At 43.6% G+C, this 19,683-nt stretch overlaps 1 protein-coding gene across 5 annotated transcripts in view; it reads right to left on the bottom strand.

Annotated features, from left to right (window-relative positions):
- Positions 1 to 2,039: 2,039 nt before the first annotated feature.
- Positions 2,040 to 19,683, bottom strand: part of SYBU (syntabulin) — a 111,657-nt gene continuing 94,013 nt past the window's right edge. For all 5 annotated transcript variants that reach the window (XM_045453878.1, XM_045453879.1, XM_045453880.1 and 2 more), the window contains 4 exons: positions 14,112 to 14,214; positions 7,245 to 7,448; positions 5,432 to 5,581; positions 2,040 to 3,890 (listed from right to left, as the gene is read on the bottom strand). In XM_045453878.1, the coding sequence (XP_045309834.1) occupies positions 2,786 to 3,890; positions 5,432 to 5,581; positions 7,245 to 7,448; positions 14,112 to 14,214 (1,562 nt within the window). In that variant the 3' untranslated portion in view covers positions 2,040 to 2,785. The remainder of the gene's footprint in view (positions 3,891 to 5,431; positions 5,582 to 7,244; positions 7,449 to 14,111; positions 14,215 to 19,683) is intronic.

Genomic DNA, 19,683 nt, shown 5'->3' with positions numbered 1-19,683 from the left:
CAGTGGGCATGCATCTGTTCTCCTGTTACTCAACTTTTTGGTTGGATTTCCACAGTTGACCACTCCACTCTTGAATCGCTCTCCTCTCTTGATTTTTCCCAGTACTACCTTCACCTGGTTTTTCTCCTACTTTTGGGCTGCTTCTTCTCAGCCTGGTTTGTTGGTTCTCTATCCTCTATCTGAATGTGGACATGCCCTATGACTCAGTCTTTGGCCTTCTTTCTTTCCTTATACTCTCTCTGGATGATTTTATCCATCCCATCATTTTAATAGTATGTAAATGCTGAAAAGCCCCAGGTTTATAACTCCAGCCCCAATGACTCCTGTGATTTTCACAGTCATATGTAAAATTATGCACTTGACATTTCCACATATATATTTAATAGACACCTCAAATTATTCTCCCTAATGCGTTTCTCTTTCCATTCTCAGTAAATGGTACTACCATTGACTCAGGTGCTCCAGTCATCCTTAATTTCTCTCTTTCTTAAACTCTACCACTTCCCCTCCCCACATCCGATCTCTCTGCAAATCACCTCAGTTCTAAGTTGTATCTTTATTCAAGTTAGTCTCTATATCCACTTCCACCTCCAAGTTGTCATAATCACTCATCTAGACTATTTCACTGGTCTCCCTGCTTCCACTCCTGCCTGCTTACAACGCCTTCTGCACATGGCAGCCATAGTTACAAAAAAAAAAGGAAGAAAAGAAACAAGAAAAAAACCCCAGATTATATCACTGTCCTGTTTAAAGTCCATTCATATTTCTCATTGCACCGGGAAGGAATTCAAACCAACCCTAACATGGTTACATGGCCCCATATGAACTAGCTTCCTCTCCACTTCTCCCAGTCGCCGGCTTACTCCACTTCTTCCTCCACTCTAGCCACTCTGGCCTCCTTGATGCCCCATCACATGCCCAACCCCTTTCTGACTCAGAACCTTTGCTTTTGTTCTTTTTGCAACAATTTACTCCCATATCTGCACATACCTGGCACTTTTTAATCCATCAGTACTAATGTTATTTCTTCAGAGATTTGTTCCTTACCATTATTCCTGTTACTCTTGGTCAAAACACTTTATTTACTTGGAAGTACTTAGCACTTACTACTTACCTAAAATGATTTTCTTCATTTATTGGCATGTTCTGTGTCTTTCACAGACAGAACCTAAACTCCCTGAGGGCAGAAACCTTATCTGTCCCCTTCAGTATTGCTGACTGATCCAGTGAAGTGCCCAGCACCCAGAAATATTTGTTGGGGGAATTAATTCATTCAACGACAATTTTTAGAACCCCTACTATGCATACTGTTTTAAGTTCTTGACATACATCTGTGAACAAAACAGAACACAGATCCCTGCCCTCAGAGACCTAGTATTTTAGTGGGGGAAATGGGCAATAATCAAGACATAGAAAGTCAAAATACAGTATGTTTAAACGTGGTAAGTGCTATGGGAAGAAGAGTCTCTGGGTGAGAACTTAGTATATTCGCTTCACTTTGTGGTAGAGTGGAAAAAAACATTTGCTTTGCAGACACTTGAAATCCTGGCTTCTAGAGATGAACCATGAAACTGTGAGCATTTTACCTCTTTGAGGTTTAGCTCCCTTATCTGTAAAATAGAATAATACCCCACCTCACAAGGGACAAATAAAGTAACAGAGATCAAATATTACCTCATCCTTCCCAGCCACCCTATTATTCCAAGGGGAGGAAGCATACGGTGCTAGCACATTCTCCCCCTCTGCATCCCTGACATGCTTAAAGAAAATCAACCCAACTTTTCTGAAAATACTCAACACATCTTAGTGAATAAATGTATGAACAAACAAATGTATCAGTAATTTCAGAGCAATCAAAGCTACTTTCAGTCAGAAACAATGCTTTTTTAAAGACAGAGTAGGAAATCCTCGCCTCTTTTAATCATTGTTTTCCCTCTTTCTCATTTCTTAAGTCCATTTTTTATAGACCCCTACTGATAAAGAAGAAAGTATCCATTTAGCCTTTCTTACCATTTACAGAAGTAAAACCACACAGGTAATTATTTTACGGGAGGATAAAACATTTATTTAAATGTAAACACTAATCTTTATTTTCATCATGCTGAAGTGTGTGCTGAAGTGTGTGGTTACAAACAATTTCCAATAAAACACTATATAATAAGCAAAAAATAAGTTAATACATCGTAAACTTACATACAGTCTCATCAATTAACAGGTTTAGGAACAAACAAGCCATTTCACGACTTTGAAGCTACATTTAGTAAAAAATTGCAAACACTCAAATCTTATCAACCCCAAGTAAGACGCTAAGGAGCTATTCAAGACTTCTTCAAACCAATTACACAAGTACAGTTTTATTTTTGGTTACAGTCCCCTGCTGTGCACAAGACCATTGGAATGCTGTAACAATTACACATTTTAAAACGGCACAAAGCAAAGCAAGGAGATAACATGCCAGCCTTACAGAAGCTGTCTTGAAAAGTGCAAACTCTGCATTTTCTCTTCCTGAACCACTAGGATAAGAACGGGTACCTCAGACGACACGGCAGGGTCATGAGCATGCTTTCTCTACCACTGGTGGGGCATTTACTTGAACCAGGTCTCCATGCCTTTGAAGATACCTCCGGTTTTAAACAGTGAACAGGCTTCAACTAAATATAGTGCAAATCAAATACCGAGGAGCAAAAACGACAGACTACAGGCCGCCGCAAGTCGACCTGCTGTTTCTCCACCTGGCACGACGCCACACGGGACAGATTGGCACACGGAAACGACGACTTCTATTTTAGGTTTTGATGTGAAAGGCGGTGCGGCGGAGCGAATGCAGGGCGACCACACAGCAGCCCCGGAGCAAGGCCCCGATGTTGTAGACGGGATCTGTCCCCCCTCTCTGAGTACTGAATGCCCACAGAACAGTGGGGACCACGGGGGCAGCCACAGCCAGGAGATCCACCAGGAAGCTGCTGCTCCAGTACTGCGTCCCGACGGCCCCGCGCGACAGCGGGATGATGCCGTCCAACCTCTCTTCCGTGGGGCCTGCAAAATCCAGCTCGCTCATGAGGCGGCTTGCGGGAGCTTCCGGATCCACCGTGGCGGAGGGGGTCTCCACGGGAGACAAAAGGATGGCCGAGTTGGGGTTTCTTGGCGTTAAATCCACCATGAACGCAGAGACGGACTCGGGGAAGCTTTCTGTCGAGTCAGCCCCGGACTCGTCAGGCGATGCTGAGCTCGAGGGCCACGGGTCCCGGAGCTGGAGCACGTGCTGAATGAGCTCCGAGACGGCGGGGCTGTAGGGCACCACGTCGGTCTGCACCGCTCGCTCCACCACCGCACTGCCCTCTTCCTCCCCCGCCGCCAGGGGGAGGCCGTCGAGGGCCGCTGCCGCGGGGGCGGGGTGAAGGAGCTCCAGGTCGCCCGCCTCTGCGGTGGCGGCGGTCACCATGCCATCCAGCAAATCTGTGCGGTCGGCCAGACCGTCTCCCACCAGCGGCTCGCCGTCGGCCCCTTCCTCGGTGCCCTGCTCCTCCGGAGACAGCCCGTCTGTCATCTTGCCGAAAGGGGTGCCGAGGGGGAAGCTGTTCTCTGGGGAATCGCATGGGAAGTCCAGGCACAGTTCATCCCTCAGGGAGCCACTGTGCGCCATCTCTATGCTCTGCAGTAGAGACTCCAACTTCTTGTTTTGAATATTTATGTCCACAAAATATTTCTGAATGCCTTTATCTTTATCAGCCAAGCTGCTCCTCATAGTTTCGATGACCTGTTTGAGCTGTTTGATCTCCTTCCTGGCTTCCTTCAGGGCCAGCTGGGCCTCCACGCGGTGGCACTCTTCTTCAATCCAGTCTTCCCTCATCCGGGCCAGCTGGGACTTGAGCTCCACAATCTCGCTTTCCCTGCAGGGAGAAGGCAAGGTCAACTTCCAACCAGGCGCCTAGCGATTCTGCCCCAAGGCCAGGAGCCCGGGCTCTTGCCCTTGAAACCTGGAGATTAAATCAGTTTTGATTTTTTCTTTTCTCTCACAGGTATTAGCCGGGAACTGCCCCCCTTAATTGCAAAATAGCAAAAATGATAAGAGTAACTATAATCAGAATAAAAAATGTGACTATTGTCTGTTTTTTTTTTTTTTTGAGTGCTGTCAGGCGATGCGTGAAGTGTAAGCATTAGCCTCTATTCGGTATTTAATATTTGAAATTTCGTTAATAGGACACATTACAGTTTCTTAGCCTCCTTTTATGTCCGTAGACCACCTTTTTCGTATATCTACGCTTTCTGGAAGTAAAGTTCATTTCACTTTTAATTACCGATCAAAGATGGAAGGTAAACTGGTAAGTTTTAGCCTTGCAGAACTGTTCTGATCATATTCCAGTAATAATTTGAAATTTTTTTGAATTATAAAATGCTGCATATTGCAAGTACTTTGTGAAAAGTCAATTATTCCCTCTCTTCTCAGGGGAAAATGCTAGTGGATCCATCCTACACTGAAGAAAATCTATCCCATTTTTTAGATCCTTCACAGGACCCTGATTTCAAGATCTTTGTTGGCGATTCCTCCTGATAGATAATTTCTTCACAGTCAATGTAAATACAAGTCCTCATATTCTCAGTGGATATGAAAACCAGGCAGTCAGGATCCTGATATACATGAGGAGATGTTGTTAATTTTGCTTCTCTAAGTTTAGACCGGAGTAGTCTCCAGTTTCATTGCCTTCCCCTGCTTCCCTGCCATGACTGCTCAAACCCTCACAGGGATTCTTCAAATCATAAACAAAGACTTCCAGAAAGTAAGGTCTGACTCACGCCACCCCTGCCCTGAACTCTCAGCCACCCTGGTCGGAGCTCCATTCGTCTATCCCAAAAAGTTCCGAGGGAAATCATGAAGCAGAAAATCTGGCCTGCCCCAAGATGTCAAAGGTCTTTTCTCTGTGATAAGATCTCTTAAGCATGGGCTTTTTTTTTTTTTTTTTTTTTTTGGTTTTTGTTTTTTACCTTAACACTTAGCCAAGAATAATGAACCTCTTCCTTCGGCCCAGAAATAGCTTGCAGGAATCATAGTGCACATAGCCGTCCACGCTCTCAGAGAGATAAACAGGACTCAATAGGGGCCCCATGTGTGACCCTTACTGCTGGAAGTATGGGATTGTTCCTGCCAGTGTTCCTGCCATTTAAAAATAGACACGCACACACCCAACCCTTCATGTCCGAGCTGTACACACCCAGAAGCAGAGGTTCCCCTCAAATCTTAGAGGGTCCCCGGTGCTCCTGAAACAGCCAAATCACTGAGGAATAGGAAACGGCTCTTTTGAAAGGCTGATTTCAGGAATTTACCAAAAATGAAAAAAATTTTCTTTTCTATTTCTCTATAGTGTGGGTTTGTGTTTCATTTCATGGAAAAAGAAACCATCCTTAGCTCAGCGTGCAAGGAATGCAGATTCACCTTTCATGAAGCCGGCGCTCCGATTCCTTCAGCTTGGTCTTCAGGTGTCTCACTGTAACCTCTTTTTGCTGCAGAGGAGTCAAATATTGCTCTGGGTTTGGGGGTTTGACACCATGATTTTCACCACAGGACATGTACCTTCCAGACCGCCTGAAACAATCCAAGCAATGAAATGTTACTTTTTCTATAAAAAGAAAAGTGACGGCACAGCTCACAGCTAGGGAAGGAAAGACAGCTAGGTACCGGGGTCTGAAACCTCAATGCTGCAGGATTCACTTAAGAAGGGGGTTGTAACGTTACCTGCTGATCTTAGGACTGCTCATCACTCAGGAGAGTGTGGGGAGGGTGTTTGTGGAGAGGGTGTACACAGTGGAGAGGGAGGAGTTTTCTATGGCTTAACAATGACCTCATACAAAATAATACATGATTGTGCACAGGCCTGCCTGTGGATTGATTCGGAGTAATGCACTGTTAGAGGACAATGAGTGGGACGGGTGGAGGGGGGAAGGACTGGAGCTAGACGGCCTGACTTTCCACACAATGTGCCACTGCCTAAACATCCCGATTGTTATTAGTTGAATTCAAACAGTTCCGAAATCAATCCCTGGCAAGAGTGTGCTGATTTGGTGGAAAGTTTCCTCATTCCAAAGGGGAAAGGCCACTCCACTGTCACCAGAGTGTGTGTTTTGTAAGAGAGATGCCTGGTGTTGTAGAAATCTTCCTAAGTTGGAATGTCGGCCCCTCTCAGGCCTGGCCGGGGCTGGGCATCCCTGCTGGAAGACAGCTGACTAATGAGAATGGCCACCCAGAAGGAAGAAGGCCAAGGAAGGAGGGCTAGCAGCTTTCTCCCCAACGCTGGAGCCCTCGCCCTGGTCCCGCTGAACCTGCACTCCATCCAGATGGCCTGTGTCCACCTCCCAACCTTCCAGTCCCCCTGTTGTGGCCCCTTTGGTTGTGGAGGTCCTTTTTTCTGCAGCCTCATGCCCCCCAGGGACTAATTAATTCCTTGCTTGACTTTCGGATTTCATTTCAATGTCATTTACTCTGATCCCTCCAGACTGAGTTGGACAGCCTCCTGACCTCTTACAAACACACGCAGCAACAGGTACTTGCAGAAAAGCCTTAACATGTCTTTGTCACTAGATGAGCAATGTCTTTGGTATCGTCTGGGCAGTTGGCACACGGACCCTCCCTGCTGTCCACTGTCCCATTTCCAGTGCTTTACACGGTCCCTGGCACAACATGGCACTCAACAGATACCTGACATTTGAATGAACATGTGGATGATTCTTTCCTGTTCTAGGGACCCTCCCCCTGCCACAGTGCCATTTTTCCTCCCTATCCAGTCCCTCCCCGGGCTGCTGAGCCTTACCAGAAATCATGGTTTGTGTTCTTTCTGCAGCTGCCCTTGAAGGATCAGCTTAGTGCGGGAAAGGAAAGAGAAGTGGCTTTCTACAGAATAAGGCAGGAGCTCAAGAGATGCATAACTTTTTTTAAGTTTTTAAATTTTTTGAAGTTTATTCTGAGAGAGAGAGACCATGAGTAGGGGGGGACAGAAAGAGAAAGACAGAAAGAGAGAGAGAGAGAGAGAGAGAGAGAGAATCCCAAGCAGGCTCCGCTCTGACTGTGCAAAACCTGATGTGGGACTTGAAGTCACGAACCTGAGAGATCATGACCTGAGCCGAGACCAAGAGTTGGATGCTTAACCAAGCCACCCAGGTAACCGCCTCCTCTTTTTTTCTAAGTTTTTTAAAGAAAACTTACCAAGTAGGACACACTAAGCCCCACGACCTGGGAGATGAACAGCACTCACCTCATGACTGGGCTGCAGTCACTTCCTTTGTAGGAGCCGGAGTTGCTACTACTTGGGGAAGAAGGCGCATAGCTGGGATGGATGTTAACGGGACTCAGCTGATTCCTGCACAGCATGGACAGGAAGTCCTTCTCCCGTGGGGAGGGGGGGCTGTTGCCAGACTTGTATGATGAAGCTCCATTACTCCGCCCATGGGGACCTCGGCTGGGAGAGAAAACATGAGAAATGTTAAAATGCTTGGGGCTCCCAGTGCTCAAATGCTAATACTTAACTCCTGCTAAAAGCCAGTTACTACTAAGGAAATCCAAGCTTCAGAGTCGAAAGGGGCAATATGATTACCGTCCTCAGGGACAGCCTTGTTGCCGCCTGACAGATACTTTCTTTCCTTCTGCCATTAGCACAGGCAACCTCACCCTCTGCTGTTCTTTCAAATAGTTTCTGACCATAAAGCTTGTTTTGAATTAATCCCAAATGCCTGTTAAGAACACAAACCATGTAAAATATTGATTTGGTTTAGGTTCACTTTAAAGGCTGTTTTGAAGATGTGGTCTTCATTCCAGTACACCTGTTTTAGCTTAAAAATGTTTGGGTTTGGTTCATGCTGGCGGAAGAAAATGAGGGTGGTTCATTTGGAGTATGAGGGAAAAACGGGGTTGCCCGTAAAGGAAGAGGAGAAAATTGGACAGATAAACAGCTCATATAAGTGTGTCAAGCCTACAGTTTTAACCACCTATTTTCTTTCCATCCCCAATGACTTAACACAACCGTTATCATTTAACTGCTGAAATGTTTTAAAGCTCTTTCTTCATTCCCTGGCCTGTTATTTTGCCCCCTAAGCAAGGAGGCTGACTCTCTGGCTGGAGTGGCCTTTCTAAAATGGAATTGGATATCACTGTCCTCAAAGCCATTCAACAGCTCCCCAGGGCCTCAAGAGGACCGATCCCACCTATCCATCGAACCCATCATCTGCCACTCCTCCCTTCTCCCCGCTGTATTCCAGAATTCCAAACAACTTACACTTTCCTGACGATCCATGCTCTCCACCATTTTTATGTTTTTCAACTTATCATTTTCTCTGCCTAGAATGCTCTCCCACTCCCTGCCCTAACCCTTGGGATACTTACAACTTCGAGACTGATGGAAATCCACTCCAAGCAGCCTTCTCTGGATTCTTCCTTCCCTAGGCTTGTATACGTGTGGCTCCTTAATGTTCCCTAGTACTCCGTGAAAACTTGCATCCTGGGGTTTATTGCATTGTCTCACAACTACACAATTGTTTGACTTTCTCACTAGACTAGGGCCTTCTGAAGGCAGGAACACAGTCTGTTCTTTTATATCCCCACTACTTCATGGCACATGCTAGATGCTCTCTAAATGACAGCTAAATGAGTAATTTGGGTTTGAGCCTTAGCAATGCCACTTACTAGGAACTTGGGCAAGTAAGCTACTAAATATATGGGGATATATAATAATAACCTTTTTTTGTTGTCCTCACAGAGTCGATGTGAAAATCCAATCAAAGAATGCATGTGAGTGCATCTGATAAGATGTTAAGGGCAATTCAGCTGTAGGATATTATTACAGGAAAAACTGGTTCAGACTTCCCTATTAATCTCGTTTCAGAGATTTGGCACTTGTAAGGCAGCATCTTGAGAATGTTGAAATTACTTAAATAGGATAACAGTTCTGTGTCAGAAATATTTCTTGTTGACATTACAAGAAAACGAAAGAGAACAAGATACCTTTCATCCAGAAGTACTGCTTTTTGACAATCCCCTCTTTGCAATTCTGATTTACATCTGTATTCAGCTGACACGTCTCAATGAGAAACGTGTGTAAATGTGAGTGTGTGTGTGGGTATACTTGGCTCCAAAACCACACTTACTCAAAATCAAATATAATTTCAACTAGCTGTCAACCCAGTAAATCACACATAAATGAAACATCACCAAATTCTAAAGTTAAAAAGTTCTTTCCTTTTGAAATCATCCAAAGGGACTCTGCCTCCTTTTTGTGAGAAGGGGACACTTTATATGGAACAGATGGGCTGATGGCTTTGTGACAAACCAACTCAGCAGCCCAGTGGTGCTGGGCTGAGCAGCAGAAAAGAACACGATGGGCTCTGGCTTGGATCTGCTTCTCCACACTTCACTTCCGAGTCTACTGCAACCAGCCTATTTCTCAATGTGACAATGAGAAATATGCAGGATTCCACACTACAAGTCAGGAGAGACAGTAAGGAGCTAACCTAATTTTGACCTGGGAATTCTCTTCTGAGTCGACCTTCACCAATGACCTTCTGTGCCCTAGCCCTGTTCCAGATGCTTTATGAACACAGTTTTACATTGATTTTGAGCATCATGCTATAAAGCTGGTACCTCTCATTTACATTATGTGAAGTGTGTGAAGTATTCAGTTATGTGAAGTGAGTGAGGTTCAGGGAAAAATCTGGTCCAAGAACACAAGGCCAAACTAGGATTTAAATACAGATTTTGGAACACTACAGAAATGCCTCCTTCTTACTTTACACAAATAGAATATATTGTTTGGAGCTTGTAAACAGGTATATTAGGTACTATGTATGTGGTTATTACCTGAAGAATTCACCACTGACCTTTTACTACAGTGCAGTCACTAAGATACAAATTAAGTTAGATGGGAATTTTTATTTTACTTATTTATTAATTTTTTTAACATTTATTTATTTTTGAGACAGAGAGAGACAGAGCATGAACAGGGGAGGAGCAGAGGGAGAGGGAGACACAGAATCGGAAACAGGCTCCAGGCTCTGAGCGGTCAGCACAGAGCCCGACGCGGGGCTCGAACTCACGGACCGCGAGATCGTGACCTGGCTGAAGTCGGACGCTTAACCGACTGCGCCACCCAGGCGCCCCTAGATGGGAATTTTTAATAACTCACCTGTGATACTGAATAAATAAAATCTCTTCAAGTATTAAACATTACTATAGTACAATAAAATCTTCAAATATATTTCAGGAAATGAGTTATTAGACTATAATAGTTGACTTAAAAAAAAAGAAACTACATGCTTAAAAATATCAGTCTTGGGGGGGTGGGGGGGCGCCTGGGTAGCTCAGTTGGTTAAACGTCTGACTTCAGCTCAGGTCATGATCCCACGGTTCTTGAGTTCATGTTCCCATCAGGCTCTTCACTCTCTGATCTTCGGTCTCCCTCCCTCTCTTTCTGTCCCTCCCTCATTCCTGCACTCTCTCTACCAAAAATAAATAAACATTAAAAAAAATGGAAAAGCTCCTTTAAAAAAATATCAGTCTTGCTCTTTACATTTAGTTCAGTTCAAGTGCTAACACATATGGGCACAAAGTCATTGCAAAACATTTTCAAAGGAGAGGCTAGGGTTCCATATTTGTCATGGCCATGAACAGTCAAACTCGACGATACCTTCCTCAGCCCAGTCTAAATCCCTTGGTGTGGTGGACAAGAAGAATGCCTTCCACAAAGAGGAGACAGAATTCTGTGGACCCTGCCCACTTCCCGAATACCTGAATACAGTAAATGGAAAGTGAGAGAAAGGGAGAAGGGAAGAAGGGAACCAACTTCATAAGGGGCCTAGGTGAATTTCAGTCCCTCCCCCAACATTGTCCTTTACTTCCCGGTAACATTATCATCATCATCATCATCATCATCACTGTTATGGGTTGGATCGTGTCTACCCCCCAAATTCATAATGTTGAAGTCCTAACCCCCAGTACCTAAGAATGTGACTGTTTTTGGAAACAGGATTTTAAAGAAAGGTAATTAAATTTAATTAATCCCAGTCCAGTCTGACTAGTGTCCTTATAAGAACAGAAAACTTGGACACAGGAACAGAGAAAGGTTACGTTGAGGAACAGAGACAAGATAGCCTTTTATAAGCCAAGGAGAGAGGCTTCCGAAGAAGCCAATCCCGCTGACATCTTGATCTTGCACTTCTAGCCTCCAGAATTGTTGAGAAGGTAATTCCTGTTGTGTAAGCCTCCCAGTCTGTGATACTTTGCGCCAGCAGCCTGAGAAAACTAATATGAACATCATCACCACCATCGCCATCTTCTTCATCATGTCCACTAGTATCGTTTTTACCACTACTGACTAAAACCCACTTAGGACGCTTTTACTAAATTCTGGACACCATGTTAAGCACTCATATATTAGCTCATTTAACTCAGTGAGGTAGATGCCACTATTAACCCATTTTCCAGAATAGTAAGTCTCGGGGCTCTGGCTCACGTACCTAATAAATAATGGAGGCTAAAAGCCCATGTTTCTCTGACTCCAAATTCCAATCTATTTTTTTTCCTTCTCATTTCTATCTGCCTCTGGTCAGATTAGGATTTTAGTTTAAGAAAGAGAATTCTTCAGAAATGTTTGCAGAGTTGGCCTTCAGTAAGAAGAGATCATTTGTAAATCTTTAAGTTTTGTTTTTTAAATCCCGTCAAAAATATTCTCACCAACTCCACTTGTTTATTTCTCCCACTCCTTCCCCAAATGTTCGTGCTCACCTTCCTCCCAGGAGCTAATTTTCCACAGAGAAAATTCATTTATTACAGGAGAAGCAAGCCATTTAAAAGGATCATAAGCTATTATAAAATTTGGCATGAAAAAAAATAAAAATAAATAATAAAGTTTGGCATGGATACCCGGCCCATCTAGAGGAGCTGTTCTCATTGCAAGATCCTACAGAGCACAAATATTACATGAAATGCCCAAGATACCCCATCACAGAAATCTACTGACTGTGCTCTGTGCCTGGGTCAGATAAAAAGAAAAAAAAAAAGTGAGGATCATGGATAGAACATTGTCAATTCCAATTTTCCATTGATGACGCCTGTATCTGATTTGCATGTAATTCTATTTAGCTATTTTATGATTAACATGTCAATTTTTAGTCACTTGGAGAAACCATGGATTCCAGACTAGACAATTTTCTGTAAGGCACTCAGTATTGTTGACATTAGCTTGGAAATTAACCACAAACACAAACTTCTTTGCAAGGCTTAATAAAATTGGCCTCTTCCACAGGCCATTTCTTTTTTCCTTTGCTCTGCTCTTTCATACCTTGTACCATGGTATGTGCTAATTTTCTTGAATGGGTTAGATAAATGGTTTATTCTCAGAGCAAGCCACATCTGATTTATACTGAGAATGTTTATATTCATGTTCTGTGATCCCAGAGGCACTTTATTTCCAAATTAGATTGTGTTTGGGGATAGAACAATTGTGCTTTTTCATTGTGGACTTCACGCTTTTGTTTGCTTGTCTGGCTTCAGCTTTGTTTTTTAACAATAAAACTTCACCAGAGAGGGTCTCAGGTCCCTTTATAAACATCAGTTAAACGTTCTGCTCACCCAAGAGGAATGGGAAATATTTGCTTGCTGAATCCTGGGAATGCAAGTTTCCAGAAATTAGCTAGTTTTTCTCCAGGAAGAGACCTTAAAAATTATGTGGTCCAACCCTTTTTTTGCAAACTTGGACACTACGGCCCGGGAAAGTCCAGTGACCTGCCCAAAGTCTAAAAACAAATCATCCCCAGTGTCTTGCTGCTCACGCCATTGAACTGTTCGGGTCCCTGGCTCAGAGCTCAGCTTATCACAGAGCTGTCCTGGAACCAGCCTATTTAAAATGTACCACGTATCCCACTGCTCTCAATATCCTTTCTCTCTGTGTTTTTTTTTTTTTTTTAATTTTTTTAACGTTTATTTATTTTTGAGACAGAGAGAGACAGAGCATGAACGGGGGAGGGTCAGAGAGAGAGGGAGACACAGAATCTGAAACAGGCTCCAGGCTCTGAGCAGTCAGCACAGAGCCCGACGTGGGGCTCGAACTCACGGACCGCGAGATCGTGACCTGAGCCGAAGTCTGACGCTTAACCGAATGAGCCACCCAGGCGCCCCTCTCTCTGTGTTTTTAAAAATAATTCTATTATTTATGTATTTATTGTCTTTTTTTCCTACTAGAATGAATAGAATTTCCATGGAGTTTTGTTTACTGCCATATCTCCAGAACCTGTCTCATAGCAGAAGCTCAATAAATACTTGTTGAATGAATGAAGTCACTGACAGTAGGAGAGAGTCCCAGGGCTTACAACCTTTCCTACCAAATGTGAATGGTGGGTCATGATTTCCCACAGTTCCTCTCTTCCCGCAACCCAAATAGCATCCATGGTGAACATCTGTTGATGCTTGGTATGTTCTAAGCACTGACCCCACACTATGTGTATATAAACCCTATGAAGTGGGTATGGGTATAGTCCTATTTTACATATGAGAAAACTGAGGCACAGAGAAGTTAAGCAACTTGCTCAGGGCCACACAGCCTATAGGTGGTGGAGCTGGCATTCGAACCAAGGCAGCCTGGCTCCAGAGCACAGATACTTAGCTATTCTGCTCTAATGTCTCTTTATGGTGGTGGCCACCCACGCCATTAACTTTAGTCTTTTTTCACCCCCTTCCCCTAGTGACTGTTGGGAGTATTCAGGGGTCACTATGAAGTCAGAGGTTTCACAGCCAAGAGATGACACAGTCATGAAGGAGGGCAGGTAGGAGGTGGATACCAGGTGAGTACACGGGTGAGCGAGAGAAAGAGAAGGCAGAGGACGAGCAGACACACAGCCAAGGACCGGATGAGAGACAGCCACCGGGTAGACACATATTGGTCAAGCCCTGTGACCACAGTTGGTAGGACAGGGGAAAGTTTCAATTTCAAACCATTATAAAAACCAAAACCTACTCACTGAAAAATAACAAAATCATGAACGGACAGTAATCCAGGTGGTTCTATAGAAACATAAAGTACAGGTGAGTCACCTGCCTAAAGCATCTCAATAATTACAGAGCAGGAGACGGCGCCTACTTGCGTGAAAAGGAGGACCGCTTGCTTCCCGCAGCAGACATATGGACCTCAGGAGCGGAAATGCTGCCCGTGCTGCTCGAGGAGCTAAAATCAGCTTCGCTACCTGAAAAACAGGGGAGTGAGAGAGAGGCCTGAAGGAAGGGAAACCTGAGAACGTGCTGGCCAGCTTCCTGCCTCTCCGGTCCGGCTCCCGGCGCGGCGCGTGCACACTCGAGCGCAGCAAGTGGCAGGATTCCAGACCTTCTAGGCTCCCAGCCTTTCCCTCAAAGCAAACAAGAGAAGGTGCAAGTACAACGACATCATGTCATAAACACAGCTTAGAAGCACGGTGAGGCCAGTTTCATAAAGACACCCATCATCCAGCTGATCGTGCACCGTGACCCAAGGTTGGGGCAGAAACGCACGCCTCTTCCTGTGTGCCGGGCACTCCTCGACAACATCAACGTGCAGGGCCCAAGCTTTAGGCAGAACGAAAAGCAGACTTGTCAGTCCCAAAGGAGTTTTTCCAGGAGAGTTTATCTTTGGGCTTTTGCAGTCAGCTAGCCATACTTGAATCTGGCACGTTAGGGTCTGGAGAGAATCAGTCTGTTAGAAGCCGTTGGGAAGAAAGCCTGGGTCCGGATAACTGCTTGAACCGGCACTATCTGATCAGTGACTCTCTGACTCCAGCTGCTGTTTTTCTATTAAGAGCACAACCCTAACAAAAAGCAGAAATGGAACATTTCCAAACAGAATGAAGAAAGTTCAGTGACAGTGATGGAAACTGGATTATATTGATATGTGAAGTTTTACTTGGGGGGAGGGGAGCGGGTAGGGGGATTGTTCATTACTTTACAAAAATCACGTTCTATTTTGAGCACAGACTACAGTTCAGTATGTAATTAGAAACATGCTGTGTTGCAGAATAATTAATATGAATTCATTTCTAACAAAAAATACATAGTTCTGGAATAGTAATAATGGAAATATTCCAAGGATTGCCTGGGGAAGTTAAGGAGAGTGAAAGATGCAAAAGAGAAGAAGTGGGAAGAAGAAAGAGAAGATTAAAAAAAAAAAAAAAGATAATGTTCCATATGCTTTTGGAAAATAAATCTAGGGATACAATTTTATTTGACCTTATCTCTCAACTCCTACAACACAATTTACGACCCTTCTGGTCTAGAACCCAGAGCCAACTCACATTTTTGAGTTGAGGAAAATATGAATAATCTAAATCCTTTGAGATTCTAACAATAATTATCATCACAACAATAACACAAGGCCCTATAAGGACATGATTTCTATTCTTTGTTTCTGTTAATCTTGACAACTCTGTAAGGCAGACATATATCTCACTATTCTACACTGAAGTCAAAGCTGATTTGTCCAAGGCTTGTGGGGGAAAAATCCTGGCCAGGACCAAGTTCTCCTGCCACTTCTCCATACCAGGCTGCATCCTCAGGAAGGCAGCAGGAAGGAGGGGCGCCAGGGAGATTCCTGGGTAAACTATATACTACCATCTGCCTAACTGCCAAGATGACCCATTGGTACAAGACGCAGCCGGACTGGCCCACTGGTGAACAGATCCTCTCACTGATGGGTTGTATTTGTTTTGCCAGGTGATGGCAAGGCAGAGAGAGAAAAATCCCTTTCCTGGCTTCCAGGACCTCTCAGGAAGTGCAGCCTCTTGTGGAAAAGAGACCAAGAATGACCTCTTAGCACAGATGTCAGCAGTGAATCCCAATTCCCAGCAGAATTCTGGGAGAACTAGGGTGGCAATTTATCAGGACTAAGACCGGCTATTCCTTCTGGATTTCAGAGACTAACATTGTAATGAGCTCCCCAAATGTAATTAGTTGCCTCTGAGTAATGCACTGGCTAACCTGTAGTATTTTACAATCTCAAGGATTCATCATTGGTAGTGCTGTCCAGCAATACACCAGTCCTGATGGCCTTAATCAACCAGCCTTGCCGGCTAGTAAATTATCAGGTTGGTTATTAAGTGATAAAGGCAGACATTTTTCAAAAATAGATCCTGTGGTTGCAGCCACCAGGTTTGAGATATTCTTTTCTAACATAAAATTATGGCTCTGAAACACCCCAATTTTCATTCCTTAAAAGAAACACAAAAGCCCATCAATTATAACTTTACTACCTCAATAACAAGAGAAATTCTAGAACAAAAACAGACAACTGCTGAAAATCCATTGTTTCCTCAAGATGACTTTGATCTTTGGTAATTATGTACTCTGAACTGAAGGGACAAGTCTGTTCCACGTTTTATTGCTATTGGAACTCAATATATTGACTCTTAAGTCCAAGGTCCAAGGTCCAAGGTCACTTTTTTCATATACTTCTCTAACTTCCCTTCGGCACTCTGAAAGAAGTTAGAAGATTCTTTTGGGGTACCCAGTGGCTGCATTCAGGACTGAGTAATATGATAGAGAAAAATGTCTATGCTACTTACGCCATTTCAGTTTCCTATTTTTTATTTATTTATTTAAAAAAATTTTTTTTTAACGTTTATTTATTTTTGAGACAGAGAGAGACAGAGCATGAACAGGGGAGGGGCAGAGAGAGAGGGAGACACAGAATCTGAAACAGGCTCCAGGCTCTGAGCAGTCAGCACAGAGCCCGACGCGGGGCTCGAACTCACGGACCGCGAGATCATGACCTGAGCCAAAGTCAGACGCTTAACTGACCGAGCCACCCAGGCACCCCAGTTTCCTATTTTTTAAAATACATTTCCAGTTTGGTTAATGCAATGTAAAGTCAATACACTCTTTTGAAGGGGTACAAGGAAAGGTCAATTTTACTACATCATTTACTAAGCAAGACAAATAAGAGGAAGATCGGAGACCTGAAAACCCCCGATTTATCTACTAGCTGGCAACAAAGACTCAAGGAAGGAGAGGCACTCTGTTTCTTTTGAATTTGTATGCAACTAGGTTATTGTTGTGAGTGCTGTAGTTCAATGCTCATTTGTATTATTAAAATCATACAAAGAGAGTACCTAACCTAAAAACACAGGCCCTGAGTCAGACAGACCGGGATCAAATCCTACTTCTACCACTCACTTTAGGCAAATTACTTCACCTCTCTGTTTCAGTCTCTAAATCTGTTAAACAGAGATGATAATCATGGCATCTGTCAAGGCTACTGTAAGCAATGAATGTGTGTGTGTGTGTGTGTGTGTGTGTGTGTGTGATATAGTAAGGTCTCAATAAGTGTTAGCCATTATTACTCCTATGCAGGGGTTAAAAGGACAATTTTTATTACACATTTCCTTTGTAGAAAATTTAGAAAATAGCAATGATTCATAGGACAAAATGTAGTCTATTATTCCATCACCAAAAAAATAAATAAATAAATAACTATAGTTAACCTTTTGGTATATAATTACTCAGCATTCCTAGTAAATACATTACTATGTAACCTAATTGCTTTTCTTTTAATATGTGAGTATCTTTAAACATACTACATTTTGTTTTATTAAATCAATGAATATATAGGCTATGTCCAATTATTCCATTATTAGTAACAAACACTATGTGCCAAAAACCATTCTAAGCATATTTACTTATTTATTTATTTATTTATTTATTTATTTTTTTTTAAATTTTTTTTTCAACATTTATTTATTTTTGGGACAGAGAGAGACAGAGCATGAACGGGGGAGGGGCAGAGAGAGAGGGAGACACAGAATCGGAAACAGGTTCCAGGCTCTGAGCCATCAGCCCAGAGCCTGACGCGGGGCTCGAACTCACGGACCGCGAGATCGTGACCTGGCTGAAGTCGGACGCTTAACCGACTGCGCCACCCAGGCGCCCCATACTTATTTATTTTTAAATGTTTATTTATTTATTGAAAAGTTTTTAACATTTATTCATTTTTGAGAGATGGAGAAAGACAGAGCATGAGTGGGGGAGGGGGAGAGAGAGAGGGAGACACAGAATCCATAGCAGGTTCCAGGCTCTGAGTTGCCAGCACAGAGTCTGACATGGGGCTTGACCTCACGAACTGTGAGATCATGACCTGAGCTAAATTCGGACACTTAACCAACTGAGCCACGCAGGTGTCCCACATATTTACTCATTTATTTCTCATGACAGTACAGACTCCAGGGGGTGGGGACAATTATCAGCCCCTCTCACAAATGAGGCCAAGAAGCTGAGTGACATGCACAAGGGGACACAACTCCCAAGAAGTAGGGGCAAGACTTGAACCCAGGTCATCTGACCAGGGTCCATGCTCTTAAAATACAGGCCTAATGTTTCATGGATATTCCAGGGAATGCAAATATATACCCTTGCCTGCTATTCTTTTTTTTTTTTTTAACGGCTATTTATTTTTGAGACAGAGAGAGACAGAGCATGAACGGGGGAGGGTCAGAGAGAGACAGGGAGGCACAGAATCTGTAACAGGCTCCAGGCTCTGAGCTGTCAGCACAGAGCCCGACGCGGGGCTTGAACTCACGATCCGCGAGATCATGACCTGAGCTGAAGTCGGATGCTTAACCGACTGAGCCACCCAGGCGCCCCCTTGCCTGCTATTCTTTAGGATAAATGCTTGCAGGAATTTTTAAGTCAAAGGATATGCTCAATTTCAAAACTTTTAATATACATTGCATCATATGTATTTTTGGATGGCTAAAGCAGTTTTTGTGATCAAGAATGTGTTTGCCCCCCATGTGCCTGTGCACAGATACCCAAAGGCAAATCTCTGATGTCACAGAGAATACTCTGACAAAGCAAAGGACACAATATTTGGCTGTTGAAGACTTGTGCTTGATCAGCTAAACAGGGTTTGAAAATATGCATATCTAAGTCATCCTCATCAATATTGTCTTCGATCAGCTGCTGGCATTGGTGGAGCAGGATTCCAGGACTGAAAAGGGGAGGATGAACTTGTTTTGTCAATGTCCTAGTGACTATACATCCTGCAGCAAAAGGCATTCTCCAACTATCAAGAAGCTCAGCTCGCTGGCCTCCAGAAGCTCTGGTGGTTCTTGTTTGGTAGGTAGTACTGCTGTACTCTTGCTAGGGTAATAAGCATTCTGTGCATATGATGGTGAGGCCAGGAGTTGGAAAAGGAAAAATGGAAACAAAAATAGTATGTGCAAAAACTAATAACTAGACTTATTGTTTTGAAACACTGCCTGCAATCTGGTCTCTTAGGACGTTATTATTTTTGCCTGCTTTCAGGAGACTATGGAGTCCTCCTCATACATCAGAGCATCACGGGCCTCTGAAGACAGTCGACTAAGCCGTGTTAAGCCATTCTAAACCACTGATTGAAGCAACCCCAAACCTTCCTTTATCCTTTGTCATTACAAAGCTATCGAATTAATTCAGGTTGGCCACCTATATCCCCACCTCAAATAGAGGCAGCAAACTAGAAAAGAAAAAAATAAAAAAATAGTTCCCCATCCCTTCATCCTCCCTCTGTTCCCCCAACACACACACAGATACACAGATCTTTTATTTAAAAGTCTCTAGGGAGGAGAGGAGCCATTTTCACTGAAGCCAAGCAGAGCGATTAAGGAGCAACTGGGGCAGTGGACACATGTAATTATAGAAGACACTCTAAAAAA

Source organism: Leopardus geoffroyi, chromosome C3, assembly GCF_018350155.1.
Source record: "Leopardus geoffroyi isolate Oge1 chromosome C3, O.geoffroyi_Oge1_pat1.0, whole genome shotgun sequence".
NCBI lineage: Eukaryota > Metazoa > Chordata > Mammalia > Carnivora > Felidae > Leopardus > Leopardus geoffroyi.
This window is presented reverse-complemented; position numbering and strand designations above follow the sequence as displayed.